Below are 17,455 nucleotides of genomic sequence, written 5' to 3' on the forward strand. Positions count from 1 at the left end.
AGATGTCAAAGGGCATCTTTGTATAACTAATTAATGACTAGCTAATTCAGCTGAATTAGTCAAATAACTAATTTATGACTAACTGATTCAGCCGAATTAGTCAAATAACTAATTTAAGACTAACTGATTCAGCTGAACATGCCTTCAGCATATATGCAAAGAAAATGTCGCAAAGTAGTGGAGCCTGCAATGCATACAACTGTTTGATTAGACAAAATATGAAATTCTTAATTCAATCTCTAGCTATATGAGGTGTGGCTATTAAATAATGAGACTGGTTACAAAAATGTGGTTTATTATTACAATTGTACAACTTAACTGTTATCCTCTTCAACATACTCCCCTCCTCTATCTATACACCATTGCATACAAATTTTCCATTGTTGGAAGCAGTGCTGCAAGTCATCAGGTGTCATCTGCTTCAGTAGGTAAAAGTCGCATGGAGCTAAGTCCGCCCAATAAGGTGGATGGTCCAACACTGGGATCTTCTTATTAGCCAGATACTGCTTTACAGACAGTGCATTGTGGGGTGGAGCATTGCCCTGATGGAGAATCCAAGCATTGTTCTTCCACAGATTGGGTCTCTTCTTTCTCACTCGTTCTCTCAGCTTGGCCTGAACCTCAAGGTAATAATGTTGGCTAATTGTCTGACCCTCTGGTACCCATTCAACCATTACCACGCCATTGATATCACAACACGATTAGCATCACCTTCAGTTTTGACTTGCTCATTCTTGATTTTTTCATTCTCAGTGATGTGGGAATTTTCCAGTGCATCGATTGTCTCTGGATTGTACTGGAAAATCCATGTATCATCACATGTGATGATCTCCTGCAAGTCAGCTATCAGCTAATGCCTTTTTTATTCCCATATATGGGAGTAGGCGAGGCCATTTAGCCCTATCAAACTTTTGGAGACTGAGTGGGCAGTTCAATCTCCACTGGTACCAATCAGAGATAGATGGCCCAAGGCTATCACTAATTAAGTGGTTCACAGTGAAGAGAGATGGCTCAAATGTGCCGCCATCTCGTGGTCCCTAACCCTAACACAATATATTTAATGTCTGAAATAATGTGGGTTTTACGGTCGATTTTCTTGAGCTTACGGGATGAAAAACCCAAGTTTCCGGGAGGAAACTCCTGCAAGTCTGGCTCCTAAATTAAATAATTCTCAAACAAAATGTCTAAGTATAACTAACAATGATTTCTATAAGCTGATCATGCAAAAAAGAAATAAAAAAAACACAGATGGAAATGGACTGGATATATATATACTGAGAATGGGCATTAGAGAGAGATTCCTAGAACAGCTTACACATTGATCCCAGAAGAAAAAGGCCTATATTAGCTTGGCAAAGAATGACAGAAAAGGAAAGAAGATCGATTGGCTGAAAGAGCTGGAGAGAAGCTGGTAGCTCTGGACAGAGGTATCTGCGAAAAACCGATTTTGGCCTTATGTGCCATAAGGCATGAAGAAGATAAGTAATTGAGTAGTATATGAGGTGTGGTTATTAAATAATGAGACAAGGTGCGCTGTGAATCATGTACGTGTAGCAGTGGTATGCACTTTTGCCGTGAATGACCCTGAAGGTTCTAAAAGCAGTTGAGATGAGTATTGTTTGCTGTTGCTCATAGTTAGTCTGTAGGCAGTTATAAAAGAAACACATGTGAAGTCGCTTTTCAGGAATGCAAGTTTGGCTCCATTGCTTTGACAGTGGAGCCGGACTTGATTGATCTCTTTGTAGCATCTGCTGTTTAGTTTAAGCACTTTTGTGTTAGGCATATTTATTTTGCAACCAACCATTTCATCTGTTTTATGTCTTCCAATTTTTGTATACCATTGTATTTTGATGATATCAAAACTATGTCATCAGCAAAATCTAGATCTTCTAACTGTGACATGATTCCATTTAATTCATCTTCTTGTACCTGTAACTTTTCTAATAATCCAATCAATGACTATATTAAACAATAACCCATACATTACACAACCCTATCTTTTATCAGATATTATCACAAACCATTCAATAACATAACTTTTACTTCCTTTATGCATTTCCTCTAACTATTGAGCAGGGATAAAAAAATATGAAATGAGTGTTGTTTGAATAACAATTAAATAAACAAAAGGACTGGCAATCACTTACATTGGCTTGGTTAATTACTAGCTGAAATTATAAAACAAATATGATCACACATATTGATAACCTGTGCAGTCTACATATAATTATTTTATTTTTTTATTTTTACTAAGTAATTTAAGGAAATTACAACGTCACTAGGATATACATTAAATACATTAAAATAAATGTTAATATACTTCAATATTTCGGCAACGTCACGTTGCCATTTTCAAGAAACTTAAGAACAAGACATGTGCACGCAGGCACAACAAACAGTAAATGAGGAAGAAGCATGAAGCTATTATTTCTCCTAAAGTCCTGATGGTGCCCCCTAGTGGGCAATGTTGGTATTCTTGGGCGATTGGGCTGAAGGTCTTCTGATGTAGGATTCCCAAATTTGAGGCAGCCTCATGCAGCCAAATTTTTTGAGGTTCGGATGGTTTCTTAGAGCTGAAGCCGATTCCATGAAAAGCCTTTCATACTTGTATTTACTACAGTGTACTATCGTGGCTTTCTTACACCATATTCTATGGCAGGTATTCAGTGCATGGTCAGCAAGACCAGAGTGGCTGTACTGGTGAAACCGGATGTAGTCCTTGTGTTCTGGAATTCTGATATTGGCTGTCCGGCCTGTTTGGCCAAAGTAGGACAGCTTACAGCTGCAAGGGACCTGGTATACACCAAGTAGGTCTGGGGGTGGGGGGGGGGTCTTTAGTAGAGCAGATAAGGGATGCCAATTTTTTATATGGTCTGTAACAAGAAGTTAAGTCATGTTTTTTTAGAATTTTTGTAATTTTTTCTGAGGTGCCTCGGATATAGGGTATGGTGATGGATTTAGAGTAATCCTTGTTGTGGGGGGGGGGTTTACTGGTTTCAATATTTTTGGATTTTTTGGGGGTGGAAGCTATTGGCTGAGAAAGTGTTGAGAATGTGGTTTAGTTCTGTGGTTAAGGCATTGTCATTTGAACAGATAAGTTTAGCCCTGTTGTTTAGTGTCTTAATGACTCCATATTGTTGTGAGGAGGGGTGGTGGGATTGTTGGTGAATGTATCTGCCTGTATGGGTGGGTTTTCTATAGACTGAGAAAACCAAGGTTCCATCAGGCTGGCAGGTGACTAGTGTGTCAAAGAAAGGAAGGCAGCTGTTTTTTTCTTCTTCCAGGGTGAATTTGATTCTGGGATGTGGGTTGTTTATATGTGTTAGGAAGGAGAGGAGTGCATCAGAGCCATGTGGCCAAATAGCACACACACATCATCAACATAGCGAAACCAAATGGTTGGTTTTTGTGGGGCAGAGTTTAAGGCTTTCTTTTCAAAAGTCTCCATATAAAAGTTGGCCAAGGGTGGGGAGAGTGGAGAACCCATGGCTTTCCCCTCTATTTGTTTGTAGAATTTTCCTTGACAAACAAAATAGCCCAAGTTCATTGTGAACTGAAAAAGGGCTGTGATATTGGAAGAAATTTACCTTGGATTAGCTCTAAGGATTCTTTGAGTGGGACATTTGTCGATAAGGAGGAGACACTTCAGCCCAATCGCCCAAGAATACCAACATTGTCCGCTAGAGGGGGGAGGGGCACCATCAGGACTTTAGGAGAAATAATAGCTTCCTGCTTCTTCCTCATTTACTGTTTGTTGTGCCTGCATGCACGTGTCTTGTTCTTAAGTTTCTTGAAAATGGCAACGTGACGTTGAAAAATATTGAAGTATATTAAATTTATTTTAATGTATATCCTAGTGTCATTGTAATTTCCTTAAATTACTTAGTAAAAAATGCATAACCAACATTTAAGCCTTTCCACGAGAATTACGATAATCCCCGGAGATGATATCGCATGTAAAGCACACCATTACGGTAAAATGAAGTTAAAGCTATCAAGACAACTGAATCGTCTCGCCTTCCTAAAACGCTGCCGTGATAACCAGGTAATTCCTAACTGTGTGAAATTCAAGCACCGTTTCTCTTTGCAAAAGGCGCTTCGTATTTATAACCGTGCCAGCCAAGCCTTACTCAGAGAACAAATTGCCGCAACTCATCGTTTCCTAAATGATGCTAACGTAGCTATACAGGCACTCGAAGATGACCTTTCAAGCACCTTAAGCCACAAAATTTGGTCTATTTTATACGACATCTCATACACTGCAGTGGAGAAAGAATTAAAAAAAAGTACGAGACTGACATAAAAAAATTTGAAAATTTAAAAAAGAACTCAATCTCGAAACCACAACTTCCTACCGAAACGGTAGTCAACCTTTCGTCAATTACTGTAAAACCTGAAGCACTCAACGCCCTCGCACGTGGCCACAACTTTGCTATTGCGCCCAGAAGAATACCTGCTGAAGATATTATGATAAGAATTGAACATGGGATAAGACATCTTCCAAACCACGTTGCCAACGATATGAGACTGGATGTAGCTTGTGTTCTGACCAAAGCTAAACCGCCAAAAGCCAACATGCCCAGCAAGGAAATTAAATCTCTATTGGAATTAAAGAAAAACAAGAAAATAATAATCACCAAAGCTGATAAAGGAAATGCCACAGTATTGCTTAACCAAAAGGATTATACAGGTAAGCTGAAAGCTTTATTGTTAGATCGGGCTACTTATCTTCCTATCGAGTACAATCCCACCAACTCTTAAATTAGAAAACTCCACAGGCTCCTTAAGAAGGTCACTTCTTGGCCTATGGAAATCACTAACAAATTAAAATCATTTAACTCCATACTACCCCCCACCCCCCCTATTTATGGACTCCCAAAAATACATACAGAAAATATGCCATTACGTCCCATAGTGGATGGCATTGATTCCCCCACATACAAACTAGCTAAACATTTGGCCAAAGCTCTCTCACACTATACTGGCAACAGACCTTCACACATAAAAAACTCAGCCCACTTCAAAGCCAGCATAGAAAACCTTACACTCAAACATAATGACATCAAAACTGACATAATGGTCAGTTTTGATGTCTCCTCCTTAGAGCTAATCCAAGCTAAATTTCCTCCCGATATCACAGCCTTTTTCAGTTCACAATGAACTCGGGCTATTTTGTTTGTCAAGGAAAATTCTACAAACAAATAGACGGGACAGCCATGGGTTCTCCACTCTCCCCACCCTTGGCCAACTTTTATATGGAGACTTTTGAAAAGAAAGCCTTAAACTCTGCCCCACAAAAACCAACCATTTCGCTTCGCTATGTTGATGATGTGTGTGCTATTTGGCCACATGGCGCTGATGCACTCCTCTCCTTCCTAAAACATATAAACAACCAACACTCCAGAATCAAATTCGCCCTGGAAGAAGAAAAAAACAACTGCCGTCCTTTCTTTGACACACTAATCACCTGCCAGCCTGATGGAACCTTGGTTTTCTCAGTCTATAGAAAACCCACCCATACAGGCAGATACATTCACCAACAATCCCACCATCCCTCCTCACAACAATATGGAGTCATTAAGACACTACACAACAGGGCTAAACTTATCTGTTCAAATCACAATGCCCTAACCACAGAACTAAACCACATTCTCAACACTTTCTCAGCCAATGGCTTCCACCCCAAAAAAATCCAAAAAAATATTGAAACCAGTAACCCCCCCCCCCCCCTCCCTCACAATAAGGATTATTCTAAATCCATCACCATACCCTATATGCAGGCACCTCGGAAAAAATTACAAAAATCCTAAAAAAACATGACTTAACTTCTTGTTACAGACCATATAAAAAATTGGCATCCCTTATCCGCTCTACTAAAGACCCCCCCCTCAGACCTACCTAGTGTATACCAGGTCCCTTGCAGCTGTAAGCTGTCCTACTTTGGCCAAACAGGCCGGACAGCCAATATCAGAATTCCAGAACACAAGGACTACATCCGGTTTCACCAGTACAGCCACTCTGGTCTTGCTGACCATGCACTGAATACCTGCTATAGAATATGGTGTAAGAAAGCCACGATAGTACACTGTAGTAAATACAAGTATGAAAGGCTTTTCATGGAATCAGCTTCAGCTCTAAGAAACAATCCGAACCTCAAAAAATTTGGCTGCATGAGGCTGCCTCAAATTTGGGAATCCTACATCAGAAGACCTTCAACCCAATCGCCCAAGAATACCAACATTGCCCACTAGGGGGCACCATCAGGACTTTAGGAGAAATAATAGCTTCCTGCTTCTTCCTCATTTACTGTTTGTTGTGCCTGCGTGCACGTGTCTTGAAAATGGCAACGTGACGTTGCCGAAATATTGAAGTATATTAAAATTTATTTTAATGTATATCCTAGTGACGTTGTAATTTCCTTAAATTACGTAGTAAAAAATGCATAACCAATCTAAGCCTTTCCATGAGAATTACAAACAATTAGATCGTGATATCTTACCTAAAACTTTTATAATAAGTGATCGTGATCTACCCTTCCTGGATTTGCAAGAATAATTTCCACTATGTCCACTGGTCGAACTTTCAACAGTCAATACAGCTTCTTTATGATTAACTTTAGATACATCTACAAATTAAAAAAAAATACAATTTTAAACAATTTATTTATCTTAAACTAGGCACAATGAGAAAAAACTTGGGGAATTTAATAATTTTTTTTTTCTCCCCAAATTGCACACAAGAGAATTAAAAGATATATTTAATTCTCAAAATATAGGTGTAGGAGACAGAAACAGACTTTTGTCTGTTTCTGTCTCCTACACCTACTACATCCATTTATACTAATCTTAAGCTTTTCAGTAATTTTATTTCCAGTATTCTAACAACACAGCATTTGAGTAGCTTTTAAATCTCAATGGCTTACTTGCTTTTCCAGTTTGCATTTTTCATCCCACAATAAAGACTAACTGATCAGACAGAATAACGTATACAATTAACAAACAGAATGTACTGCTTTAGTAGTCTTAGTTGCTTCAGCTATAATTCAAAACAACCAAACACCAACTAATTGCAGCTCAACCAATCCAGCCTTCTTCTCCCAATCTTCAACTGCATTGTTCTTCTTTGGCAAACAGTACAGTTCAAGTTTGAAATAAAACTGATTTTCATTTCATATATGAATTATTATTATCATCATCATCATCATCAAATTCCTGACTTGTACCCTCAAGGGTGTACAGGATATTATAATAGTACTACATGAAGAACTTACATCATTACTAACTTCCTATCAACAATTTTCCTCCAAATCAAACTGCCATCTGTCAAGACTCCAACATTATAAGATCTTATATTTCTGTCTTCTAAGGCACTTTTTACTATATATCTTGGTCTTCCTCTGGGTATTTTTCCCTGACAACCTTGTAGAGAACACTAGTTTTGCTTCTCCCATTCTGTTTAAATAACCATACCATCTGAGATTAGCCCTGCTAACACATTGCTGGATGCTAACAATGTCAAGTTCTCTCATAATATCCTCATTTTTAATATAATATTGTCATTGATGTCATTTGTTCATGCACCTAATCTTTCTCAGGACTCTCATATCTATGGTCTGTAGTCTTTATATTGGCATATTGACCAGCAACTAACACCCACAGAGCCTTCACTTTACAAATGTGCATGGTCTCAGCTCCAAGCTCAACAGTATCCATTTCCATCTCCAGTCTGCAAAATTGCCTTTCTTGACAGAAACTCAAATTTCATTCTTGCTAAACACTACCCATTCCAACTTTCCCAAGTACACCCCCCCCCACCTTCATCTCTAGAGGTGGCATTTGTATATACATTTGCTTGGACATATCATGTCAGAAAGCAATCAATTTAGAATCTTTTGCCTTTTATCTTCTTTGGCTGAAAATCTCTTTGCCTCACTGTGCTAAATTTATATGCTATCTCCATCACTCTCCCAATGCAACCAACCGCTCTTGTCTTTTTGACTTCTTCTCCTTAAATGTCCTTTAGTCCAACTTTTCCAACAATCAGGGTGTTTTTCTCAGAAACTTTATAAAGTTCACAGTAAGAACTGGCTTTCCTTTTCAAATTACACAGACCAAGCAGGTAGAGATGCTGAGTCATTTGCCATCATAAATTGCTCACATGCTCACCACAGTATCAGATAACCCAAACTGCTCACCAAACACTCAGAACCTCTTCTTCACTAGGGACTCCTCCAAGTATGCCGTAAAGATTCAATCTCCCTAATGTACTTCAGACTATAAGCTTGTGTTTCTTTCTTCTTCTGGTGAGCAACACCAACATAGCTATTCCCAAGCAAGTTGTCTGGCATTATAAGAATGGCAAGTGAGATGACTTCAATAACCTCTACTCCTCGTTCCCTTGGTATGATTATTGCCTTCAGCCTTCTGACCCAAGCATATGCACTGAGTGCATCAATGAAGTAAGCCTCAACAGTAAGGAAAGATATATTCCCCATTCCATGCTAAATTCCCATTCCATAAGTAAGCCTTGATTCTTCAAAAGATGTGACAATGCTGTACAAATGAAGAACTGAGCATACTGCAACTATCATCAAGAACTCTACCTTCCCTCATGGCATACACCAAATCCCCAAAACAGCTGCAAGAAAATCATCAACATATTGAAAACTGATTTCCCAAGAGCCAAAAACAAAGGAAACTTGCATGGTGCCCAAATGGAAGTTGTGCCTTTTGGTCTCTTACCAAAGCAATTGGCCCAAAGTTGTGCCCAATACTGCTACCATCACTACTGCACCCAAATGGCTCTATTGCATTGTCGCTCACCAAAAATCCAATCTCCTGCCATCATACTCCTCAAATCCATACATAGATGATTTTGGTAAATATCCCCCATATTCTAACACTCAATACTGAATATCACTATTTCATCAGAAAGTGATCAGAAAAATTAGATACTAAAAAAGTCAAATGGTTCTGATGATATCCCTCCAATTGTCATCCAGAATTGTTCCCAGAGTTGACTCTTATTCTGTGTCACCTTTTTTATGCTCTCTTATTCCACTGGTATTTACCCTACACCCTGGAAATTAACCCACATACAATTCATTCCTAAGAAGGGTGATAAAATTTTGCCAAACTACTGTCCAGTCTCTCTCACCTTAATCCTCTCCAAAGTAATGGAAAGATACATTAACACTCAACTCCTACACTATCTCAAAGATACTTAAATAATAAATGATTGCCAGTAGTGATTCTGCTAATAGGGGATCTGATTACCTATATCACCCTTCTGAATAATGACTATGGAAAAGTTTGGCAAATCCAAGTGGTTGCCATTGATATTTCCAAAGCTTTTGACCATATATTGAGAATAGTGAAAGAAAAGTGTAGTGGGAAAGGTTGTCAATGTATTGCCAAGATATGACAATGATAAGTGAGATGGAGAGTGGAGAGCTGGAATCATGAATGATGTGTTATCAGAGCTGTGGGAGGAGAAGGGAGTACAGTTTGTGGATGTATGGCATATGTTTGAGAGAAGAATGGAATTATACAGGTGTGATTGGGTTGCATTTAACCCCGAAACCGGCCACGACGTCTAGAGACATCGAGATAAATCTGGATATTAAGCTCTAAAACCCATTGAATAACATGAATAAGAAGTGCAATTTGGTGTCACTATTTCATCCACATTGGCCGGTAGGGAGGTTAAATGGCTTTGGATTGAGTGTACTGGAGAAAGTGTTGTTAGATGGAAGTAAAGTGTGTGCTGCATGCAAGAGATCAAAAGTAAGCGATAAAGTGAAAGATCAGGAGAGTGCTTTTGAAGAGACAGAAGTGCCTAGCAGTGAAAACGATCACTCTCACCAAGGCAAGTGTAAAATGGATGATGAATGAGGAACTTATGCATGAAATCTGGAAGATGAAGTTACTTTAGAGGCAGTACAAGATGAATAATGGTAATAATCACTTACATGAAAAGTATAAAGAACAAGCTGGGAGAGTGACAAAGTTAGTAAGGACAACAAAAGTGCAGTATGAGCAGAAATTTGTAAATCAGGTGAAGAAAAATCCTAGAGAGTTTTCTAGATATGTGGCGAGTAGAAGAAAGATGATGATGGTAAGATGATGTTAATGGATGAAAATGGTAGAATGGTAACTGTTACAGAAGATGTCGAGCTATTAAGTGATCAATTTATAAGAGTGTTTCAGCACGATTGAGAAACTTAAGCGTAGAGGACATAGAACAAGATGACTTAATTGTGAGGCAGGAGGTATTAGAGGAAATAAATAACCTTGATATCAATAAGGCAATCGGTCTGATGACATATCACCATACATCTCAAGGGAATGTTCCAGGGAAATTGCAGTAGCACTGACACACTTGTTTAACAAGAGTCTTACAACAGCACAGGTTCCAAGGGGAGTGGAAAGAAGGTATAATTTCTCCACTGCATAAAGGTGGCGATGAGGCTGTGGCTTCAAATTATAGACCAATCTGTACATCTGGAGTTGTGATAAAGGTACTAGAAAGAGAGAGAGAGATTAGTGAGAAGTAGGATACAGAATTGGATTCAAAACAGCAGTATTCATTGTGGTTATCAGCATGGGTTTGTTAAGAGGAGATCATGTTTTATTAACTATTTATGTATTACGAGGGTGGTCTGAAAAGTTCTCAGCCTAACAATGAAAAAACAAATTTATAATTACAAAATTATTTTTATTTTTCAACATAATCTCCCTTAAGACTAATACATTTATTCCAGCAATGCTCCAGTGCCATTATCCCATCCCTGAGTGGCTCTCAGTAAGATCTACAAAATACCAGTCTACAGCCACAATCACCTCTTGATTCGAAGAAAAACGCTGACCAGCAAGGAAGAGTTTTAGTTTGGGTAAGAGATAGAAGTCAGAGGGAGCCAAATCTGGGGAATAGGGTGGATGTTCCAACAATTCATAGTGCAGATCCCTTAAATTTCCCATTGCCAAAACACCATTGTGGCCAGGTGCATTGTCCTAATGAAAGATAGTTTTTTTTTTTTTCAAATCGAGTCTTTTCTCATGAATTTTTTCGTCTAGTCTGGTTAAAAGATCGGAATAATATTCCCTGGTTATTGTTTTACCCTATTCAAGATAATTAATAAACAAAATGCCTTTATCATCCCAAAACACAATGGTAGTTTTTGTTGAGAGCTCCTGATAAGATAAGTGTTATTTTAAGTTATTGTTGACAATTTTGCTTGAATATTATGCAGTTTTGTTTGCTTTTTGTATCTTAGTGTGTCTGTTTGTGTGTTTTTGGTGTTATTTCAATTATTAATTTGAAAAAATACGATAGAAGCGTGCACATGGCCCTGGTAAGAAAGAAAATGGCAGCTAGTAATAATGGTTCACCATCTTTGTTCAATAACTGTAACATAAAGGAGATTATTCAATGTACTATCTGCGAAATGTATGCTTTGCGGAGAGCGGTTGGAGTATGGTTAGATGATGATAATGGAGTGAATGTGTGTAGAAAATGTAAGGAAAATGAGGAATTAAAGTGTGTTTCAGGTCGTGAGTGTGATATTTTTGTCAAATTTCAGAATGTAGAAAATAGCAATATGATAAGAAATTGCGAGGTTGTACCAGAGAGCTGTGAGGGCGAGAATGTAGAAAGTGTGAATGAAGGTATTAATACAGAGCAAATTAATGGTTTAACAGATAATAAAAAAGATGAGATAGATGCAATGAGTGAGATTGCACTGTTGAGAGGAGCGATACATAGAGCAAAGCAGCAGATGGAGCATATGCACAAATGTCTACCGAGTGTACCAGCCAATAAAAAAAAAAGTATGAGAGGAAAAATAAGAGTATGATTGTGAACGTAAAAAAAATGAAGGAGCGAGTGCTATATGGAGATTCGTTAGTATGAGGTGTGATAGTAGAGAATTTGACAAAATCGTACCAACCTGGTGCGACCATTAAGGATGTAAGTGAGTCTATTAGGGAGCAAAAGCAAAGGGTGAAAGAAATGATAGTGGTGGCAGGTATGAATGATTTGAAAGGAGATAAAATGGAAACAATAGAGGACCTGAATGAATTGTTTGAGGTAGCAAAAGAGAAGAGTGAGAGAGTTAGGATTATTAGTCTTTTGCTGCGGTATGACAGTGAAGAGTTTAGAAGGATGACCATAATTGCAAATGACTTTATGCGTGGGTAATGCAGGATGAGTGGTGCGGAATTTGTGGATGTGTGGATAGAGTTCGATGGGCAAAAAGATCTATATAAGATGGATGGTGTGCATTTGAATGGATTCGTTGTAAGGAGACTTGAAAAAGTGTTGTTGTGCAGAATCAGGGAAACTAGATTTATTAAGGAGGGGTGGGGGGGGTAGATATGCAGACCTTAGGGAGGCAGTTGAATGTATGAATGAGTATAATATGCCCGAGCGAATAAGGACAACAAATCCAATAGTTAGTATAAGGCATCAAGGTAGGGATGGGGCTAATGGGGGTCTGCAATTCATGTATACTAATGCTAGGAGATTAGGAACAAGAAGGAAGAATTTTTGGCCTTGGTTGGCCCTTCCAGACCACAGGTTATTGGCATTAGTGAAACATGGCTGACTGAAGATGATATAGCTAATGGGATTGAATGTGAGAGGTATAGTGTGTTCAGGAATGACAGGGAGAATAAAATGGGGGAAGGAGTATTATTGATGATAGCTGATGAGCTGCAGCCAAGGAGAATAGAAGTTGAATTGGAGGATAGAGAAAAGAGCACGTTTGAGGCTATTTGGTGTGAGATTGAGGCTAGCAGAACAAAATATAAAATTGGGTGCTGCTATAGACCAGGTGATGGAAAAGATGGTGGAGATAGTATGCATAAGCAAATAGAAGAAACTGAATGATTTGTTTGAGGTAGCAAAAGAAAAGAGTGAGAGAGTTACAAGGAGGGTAATTATTATGGGAGATTTCAACTATGGTAGCATTGATTGGAGGGAGGAGAGGACACATGGGAGGAAGGAATTGGGTTTTATGCGTTTATTAAGGGATAATTATCTGCAACAGCATGTAATGGAAAATAATAGGGGTCAGAGAGTGCTTGACCTAGTAATTGCATCTGAGGATTTGGCTGTAACGAATATGACCACATTGCCACCAATTGGTGAGAGTGATCATAGGGTCTTGACTTGTGAGGTGGCTTAAGGTATGGAATTTACAATTAAGACAGTGTACATGTGGAATTATCAGGCTGGTAAGTATGACAAGCTTAGGAGTTTGATTGGTTCAGTGCCATGGCATGTAAAACTGCAGGGGCTGGATGTTGATAGTGCAAGGGAGGTGGTTAAGAAGTTTTTGCAGGAGGCAATGGCTGACTGTATACCTAAAGTCCGAATAGTAAATCAAGTAGGGGTTAAATGGATGAATAACAACATTAAGCTTGAGCTGGAAAAAAAGAAACAACTGTGGAGAGAATTTAAGGAGAAAGGTGACCTGCAGGCACATGAACGATAGAAAGCTCATTCCAGAAGGGTAACAAGTGTGGTAAGAAAAGCAAAAGCGGATTATGAAAGAACATTTGCCATGCAGGCTAAAGAGAATCCCAAACAGTTTTTTCGATATGTTGCTAGTAAAAGAAAAAATTTTTACAGCAGATTGATTTTAAAGAATACCGCTGGTAGGGAGGTAACCGAATCAGTTGATATAGTAGAATTACTGAGTGAGCACTTTGCAAGAGTATATCATCCAGGTGGTAACATTGCAGAAATGGAAGAACCAACAACTTATACGGGAATTGTGGTGAATGAAGTGGAGGTGAATAGTCTATTACAAAACCTTAATGTGAATACATCTGTGGGATTGGATGGTATACCAGCTCATGTCGTACGAGAAGTGGCTAAAGAATTGTCAGTGCCTTTGACCATTTTGTTTAATTTGAGTCTTTTGTTTGGGTTAGTCCCAAGGGGGTGGAAAGAGGGGAAAATAGTTCCATTGCATAAAGAAGGTCCCAAGACTGCTGTTGAAAATTACTGGCAGATCAGCATATCAGGAATTGTTGTCAAGATCTTGGAGAAAATAGTCAAGAGGAAAATGGGATACTCTATGGGGGACAGCATGGTTTTGTGAAGGGTAGATCATGCCTCAGTAACTTGCTCACCTTCTATAACACAATGACGACTGAATTGGATAAGGGTAACGGGTTTACAGTGATACTGTTGGACCTTGCTAAGGTCTTTGACAGGATATCACATGGAATTCTAATAAGTAAACTGCAGCATATGGGGATGGATAGGAGGGTGGTTGATGGAGAGATATCAGAGAGTGGTTTATTCAAGAGTAGAGTCCAAAAGACGGCCTGTGACTAGCGGTGTGCTGCAGGGTTCTGTTCTTGTGCTGCTGCTGTTTAATTCATTCATTAACGATTTGAGAGGAACTGTGCATCTGTTTGCGGATGATGCAAAGTTAGGTAGAGCAATAGTGAATGCTCAGGATGTCAAAATTTTGCAGGATGATTTGGATAGTTTGGAGGACTAGGCTAAGGAGAATGGATGTCAATTTAATGTGGAAAAATGTAAGGTTTTGCATTTTGGGGTGAAAAGATTAGCAGCAGTATATCACATTGGTGGAACTGTACTCCAGGAGATTGACGATGTCAGGGATTTGGGAGTGTTGGTGGATAGGTTGAAGTTTAGGGGACACATTACAAAAGTGGCAAAATCAGCTCATCAAATCACTTGGTTCCTGAAAAACACATTAACGAGCAGAGACAAACAGATTATATCGAGTCTTGATAAGACCCCATTTAGACTACTGTGCCCAGATATGGGTGCTATGGTTTCTTCTCGATGGGGAGGAGATGGAAAGGAGCCAGAGATGAGTGACCATGATAATAGCAGGACTATGAAATGAACTTTATAAGAACAGATTGAAGATTTGTGGACTGCAGAAATTGATTGATAGGCGGAAAAGGGGTGATATGATTGAGACATTCAAATTACTGAAGGGTTTCTATAAGATTAATTCAGATGATATTTTTGAGAATAGGACTGGTAGTGGGAGGACTAGGGGCCATCCATGGAAGCTTGGTAAGAGTGTGGTTAGCAAGGACCTCCCTCGATGAGTCTAAGGACTCCTTGGAGCTGTCCGTAATAATAATAATAACACTGATGCCATGATATTTCCTGCTGATGGAACCGATTTGGTCTTCTTTGGCGCTGAACAACCGGCTTCTGTGCACTGTTTTGACTGCTGTTTGGATTCTGGCGTGTAATGGTGAATCCAAGTTTCATCTATAGTAAAACATCAACACACAAAATCAGTTTTATTCATGTTAAAATGCTCCAATCACTGTTCAGAGATTTTCATGTATGTGCGTTTTTGATCTGCTGTGAGGAAGGCAGCATCCATCTTGCGCAAAGCTTTTTGATTTGCAATTCTTCATGGAAAATATATCCTACACATTCTTTTGAAATGCCTATAGTTTCAGCAATTTCATGCACTTTTACTAGCCGGTCATCCAATACCATATCATGCACTTGATGAATGTTTCTGGTGTTGTTACACTTTCTGGATGTCCTGCACGTGGATCATCTTCAAGGCTGGTACGGCCACGTTTAAACTCGGCAGCCTATTTCTTAATTGTCGAAATGAAGGAGAAGAGTGTCCATAAACGTTTTTCAACTTCAAATGAATTTCTTTTGGCATTAAACCTTCTTTTACAAAGAATTTTATAACTGCACGATGCTCAATTTTATCCATTTTAAGGGATACAGACAACACTTTTGCTTCAGACAGCTGTATAAAACAAACTACTTGATAGAATGATTTGCAATTTCACATGGATGCTTATGACAGAAGTACCAACTTAGAAAAAAAAAATTGTGCCGATAGTGTAGCCATCTATGGTTGATGCTGAGAACTTTTCAGATCACCCTCGTATAATAAGGGTGACAAATACCTTGGTCATGGGAGATGCATACAGAATGCTGCACTTTGATTTTGCAAAAGCTTTTATAGGCTCCCACACAGTAAACTATTAAATAAAATGAAACAGATGGGAGGGGATAACAGATTTCTGAGTTGGATCAGTGAATGGCTTTCAGATAGGTATCAAAGAGTTGTATATGGGGGAGGGGGTATTGTACCCCCATAAGAGATAGGTCACTAGTGGTGTACCACAGGTGTCAGATTTGGGACCACTGTTGTTCATTTTTATGTTAATGATATTGAGATGGGTTTAACTAGTCATATGCTGCTGTTTGTAGATGATGCAAAATTGGGTAATGCATGCAGAGTCAAAAAAAAACTATACTCTCTCTCAGCCTTACCTTTGAGAACACCCAGATCTCTAGGCAAGATGAGATTTTCCTCTTTCCTTTCATTCTGACAAGCCTTTCATGGCATAAACACCATTATAGTCATTGCCCCCTTGGCATCTAAAAATTTAGGATTCCTCTTTCACAAAAGCAATTACTTTACCTCTAAACACAACTGATCACCCAATACAAATCACAAATCCACCCATCCATGAAGTGCTGCTCACACATTTGGGCTAGTGCTTCAAGAATTCCCAAAAAATACTTAACACAATACAGAAGAGGGCAATCAGACTGATTAATTGCTAACCTCCGACCAACACACTCTAACTGCTTTTTCACAGGCATGTTGTATCTGCTGCAGGCATCTAAGTGTGCAGCAGATACTACATCAGAACAAGCAAAAATAATTCCCCCCCCCTCTCTCTCTCTAACAAATCCATTGAAACAAGTGCAGCCACCACACAGCATCTCTTCACAGTCCAACTCCTTCCACAGAACAAGTTTCTCTTCCTCCTCTTTCATTCCTATTGATGCTGCACTCTGGAACAGCCTCCCCTCCTATGTGTTTCTCAAGGAATACAGTACAGAGACCTTCAAGATCTAATGTGAACAAGTTTCTCCTGGCTCAAACCTCTTTTCATATACACACTATGAACATACAGTAAAAATAATCATAATTTATAATTATGAATCTTTTTACAATTGTTTCTCTATTATGTATATCATTAGTTTTGATTTCATAACATGTACATCGGCACTTACAATGTGCCCGTTATTGATATTATTATCATTGTCAAAAGCATTTGAGAAACTGATGTACTTACTGGATTTTCATAGTTATGTTGCTTTCAATCTTTTTATTGTAGTTTAAAATTATTAAGTGTTGTGGTTTATAAAGACATTCTCATTATGCTAATGGAGTCAACATGTCAGCCATTACACTTAGCTTCTCACTTTCCATTTATACGGAGTGCACATGCTCACTGAGGAGTTTGATGGGTGATTGATAGCTGACAGACAGAGTGTTCAGTATCGAGGTAATGGAGAAAAGAAAACAAGAGAGAGCAAATGGAAGTTTAAGAATGCAGACTGCAGGAATTTTGTTCTTATGAAGTTTATTTAGTTTTATGTGACAGTCGGAAGAATATTAATAATA

At 38.7% G+C, this 17,455-nt stretch overlaps 1 protein-coding gene across 2 annotated transcripts in view; it reads right to left on the reverse strand.

Moving 5' to 3' along the window:
* LOC150098729 (complement factor H-like) overlaps positions 1–17,455 on the reverse strand; it is a 601,741-nt gene that overhangs the window by 131,452 nt on the left and 452,834 nt on the right. For both annotated transcript variants that reach the window (XM_090405340.1, XM_090405339.1), the window contains exon 16: positions 6,500–6,625. In XM_090405340.1, coding sequence (XP_090261466.1) covers positions 6,500–6,625 — 126 coding nt within the window. The remainder of the gene's footprint in view (positions 1–6,499; positions 6,626–17,455) is intronic.

The sequence above is a fragment of the Typopeltis vanoorti genome, chromosome 15 (genome assembly GCF_054136105.1).
Source record: "Typopeltis vanoorti isolate ZY-2024b chromosome 15, IOZ_Tvanoo_1.0, whole genome shotgun sequence".
NCBI classification, from domain to species: domain Eukaryota; kingdom Metazoa; phylum Arthropoda; class Arachnida; order Uropygi; family Thelyphonidae; genus Typopeltis; species Typopeltis vanoorti.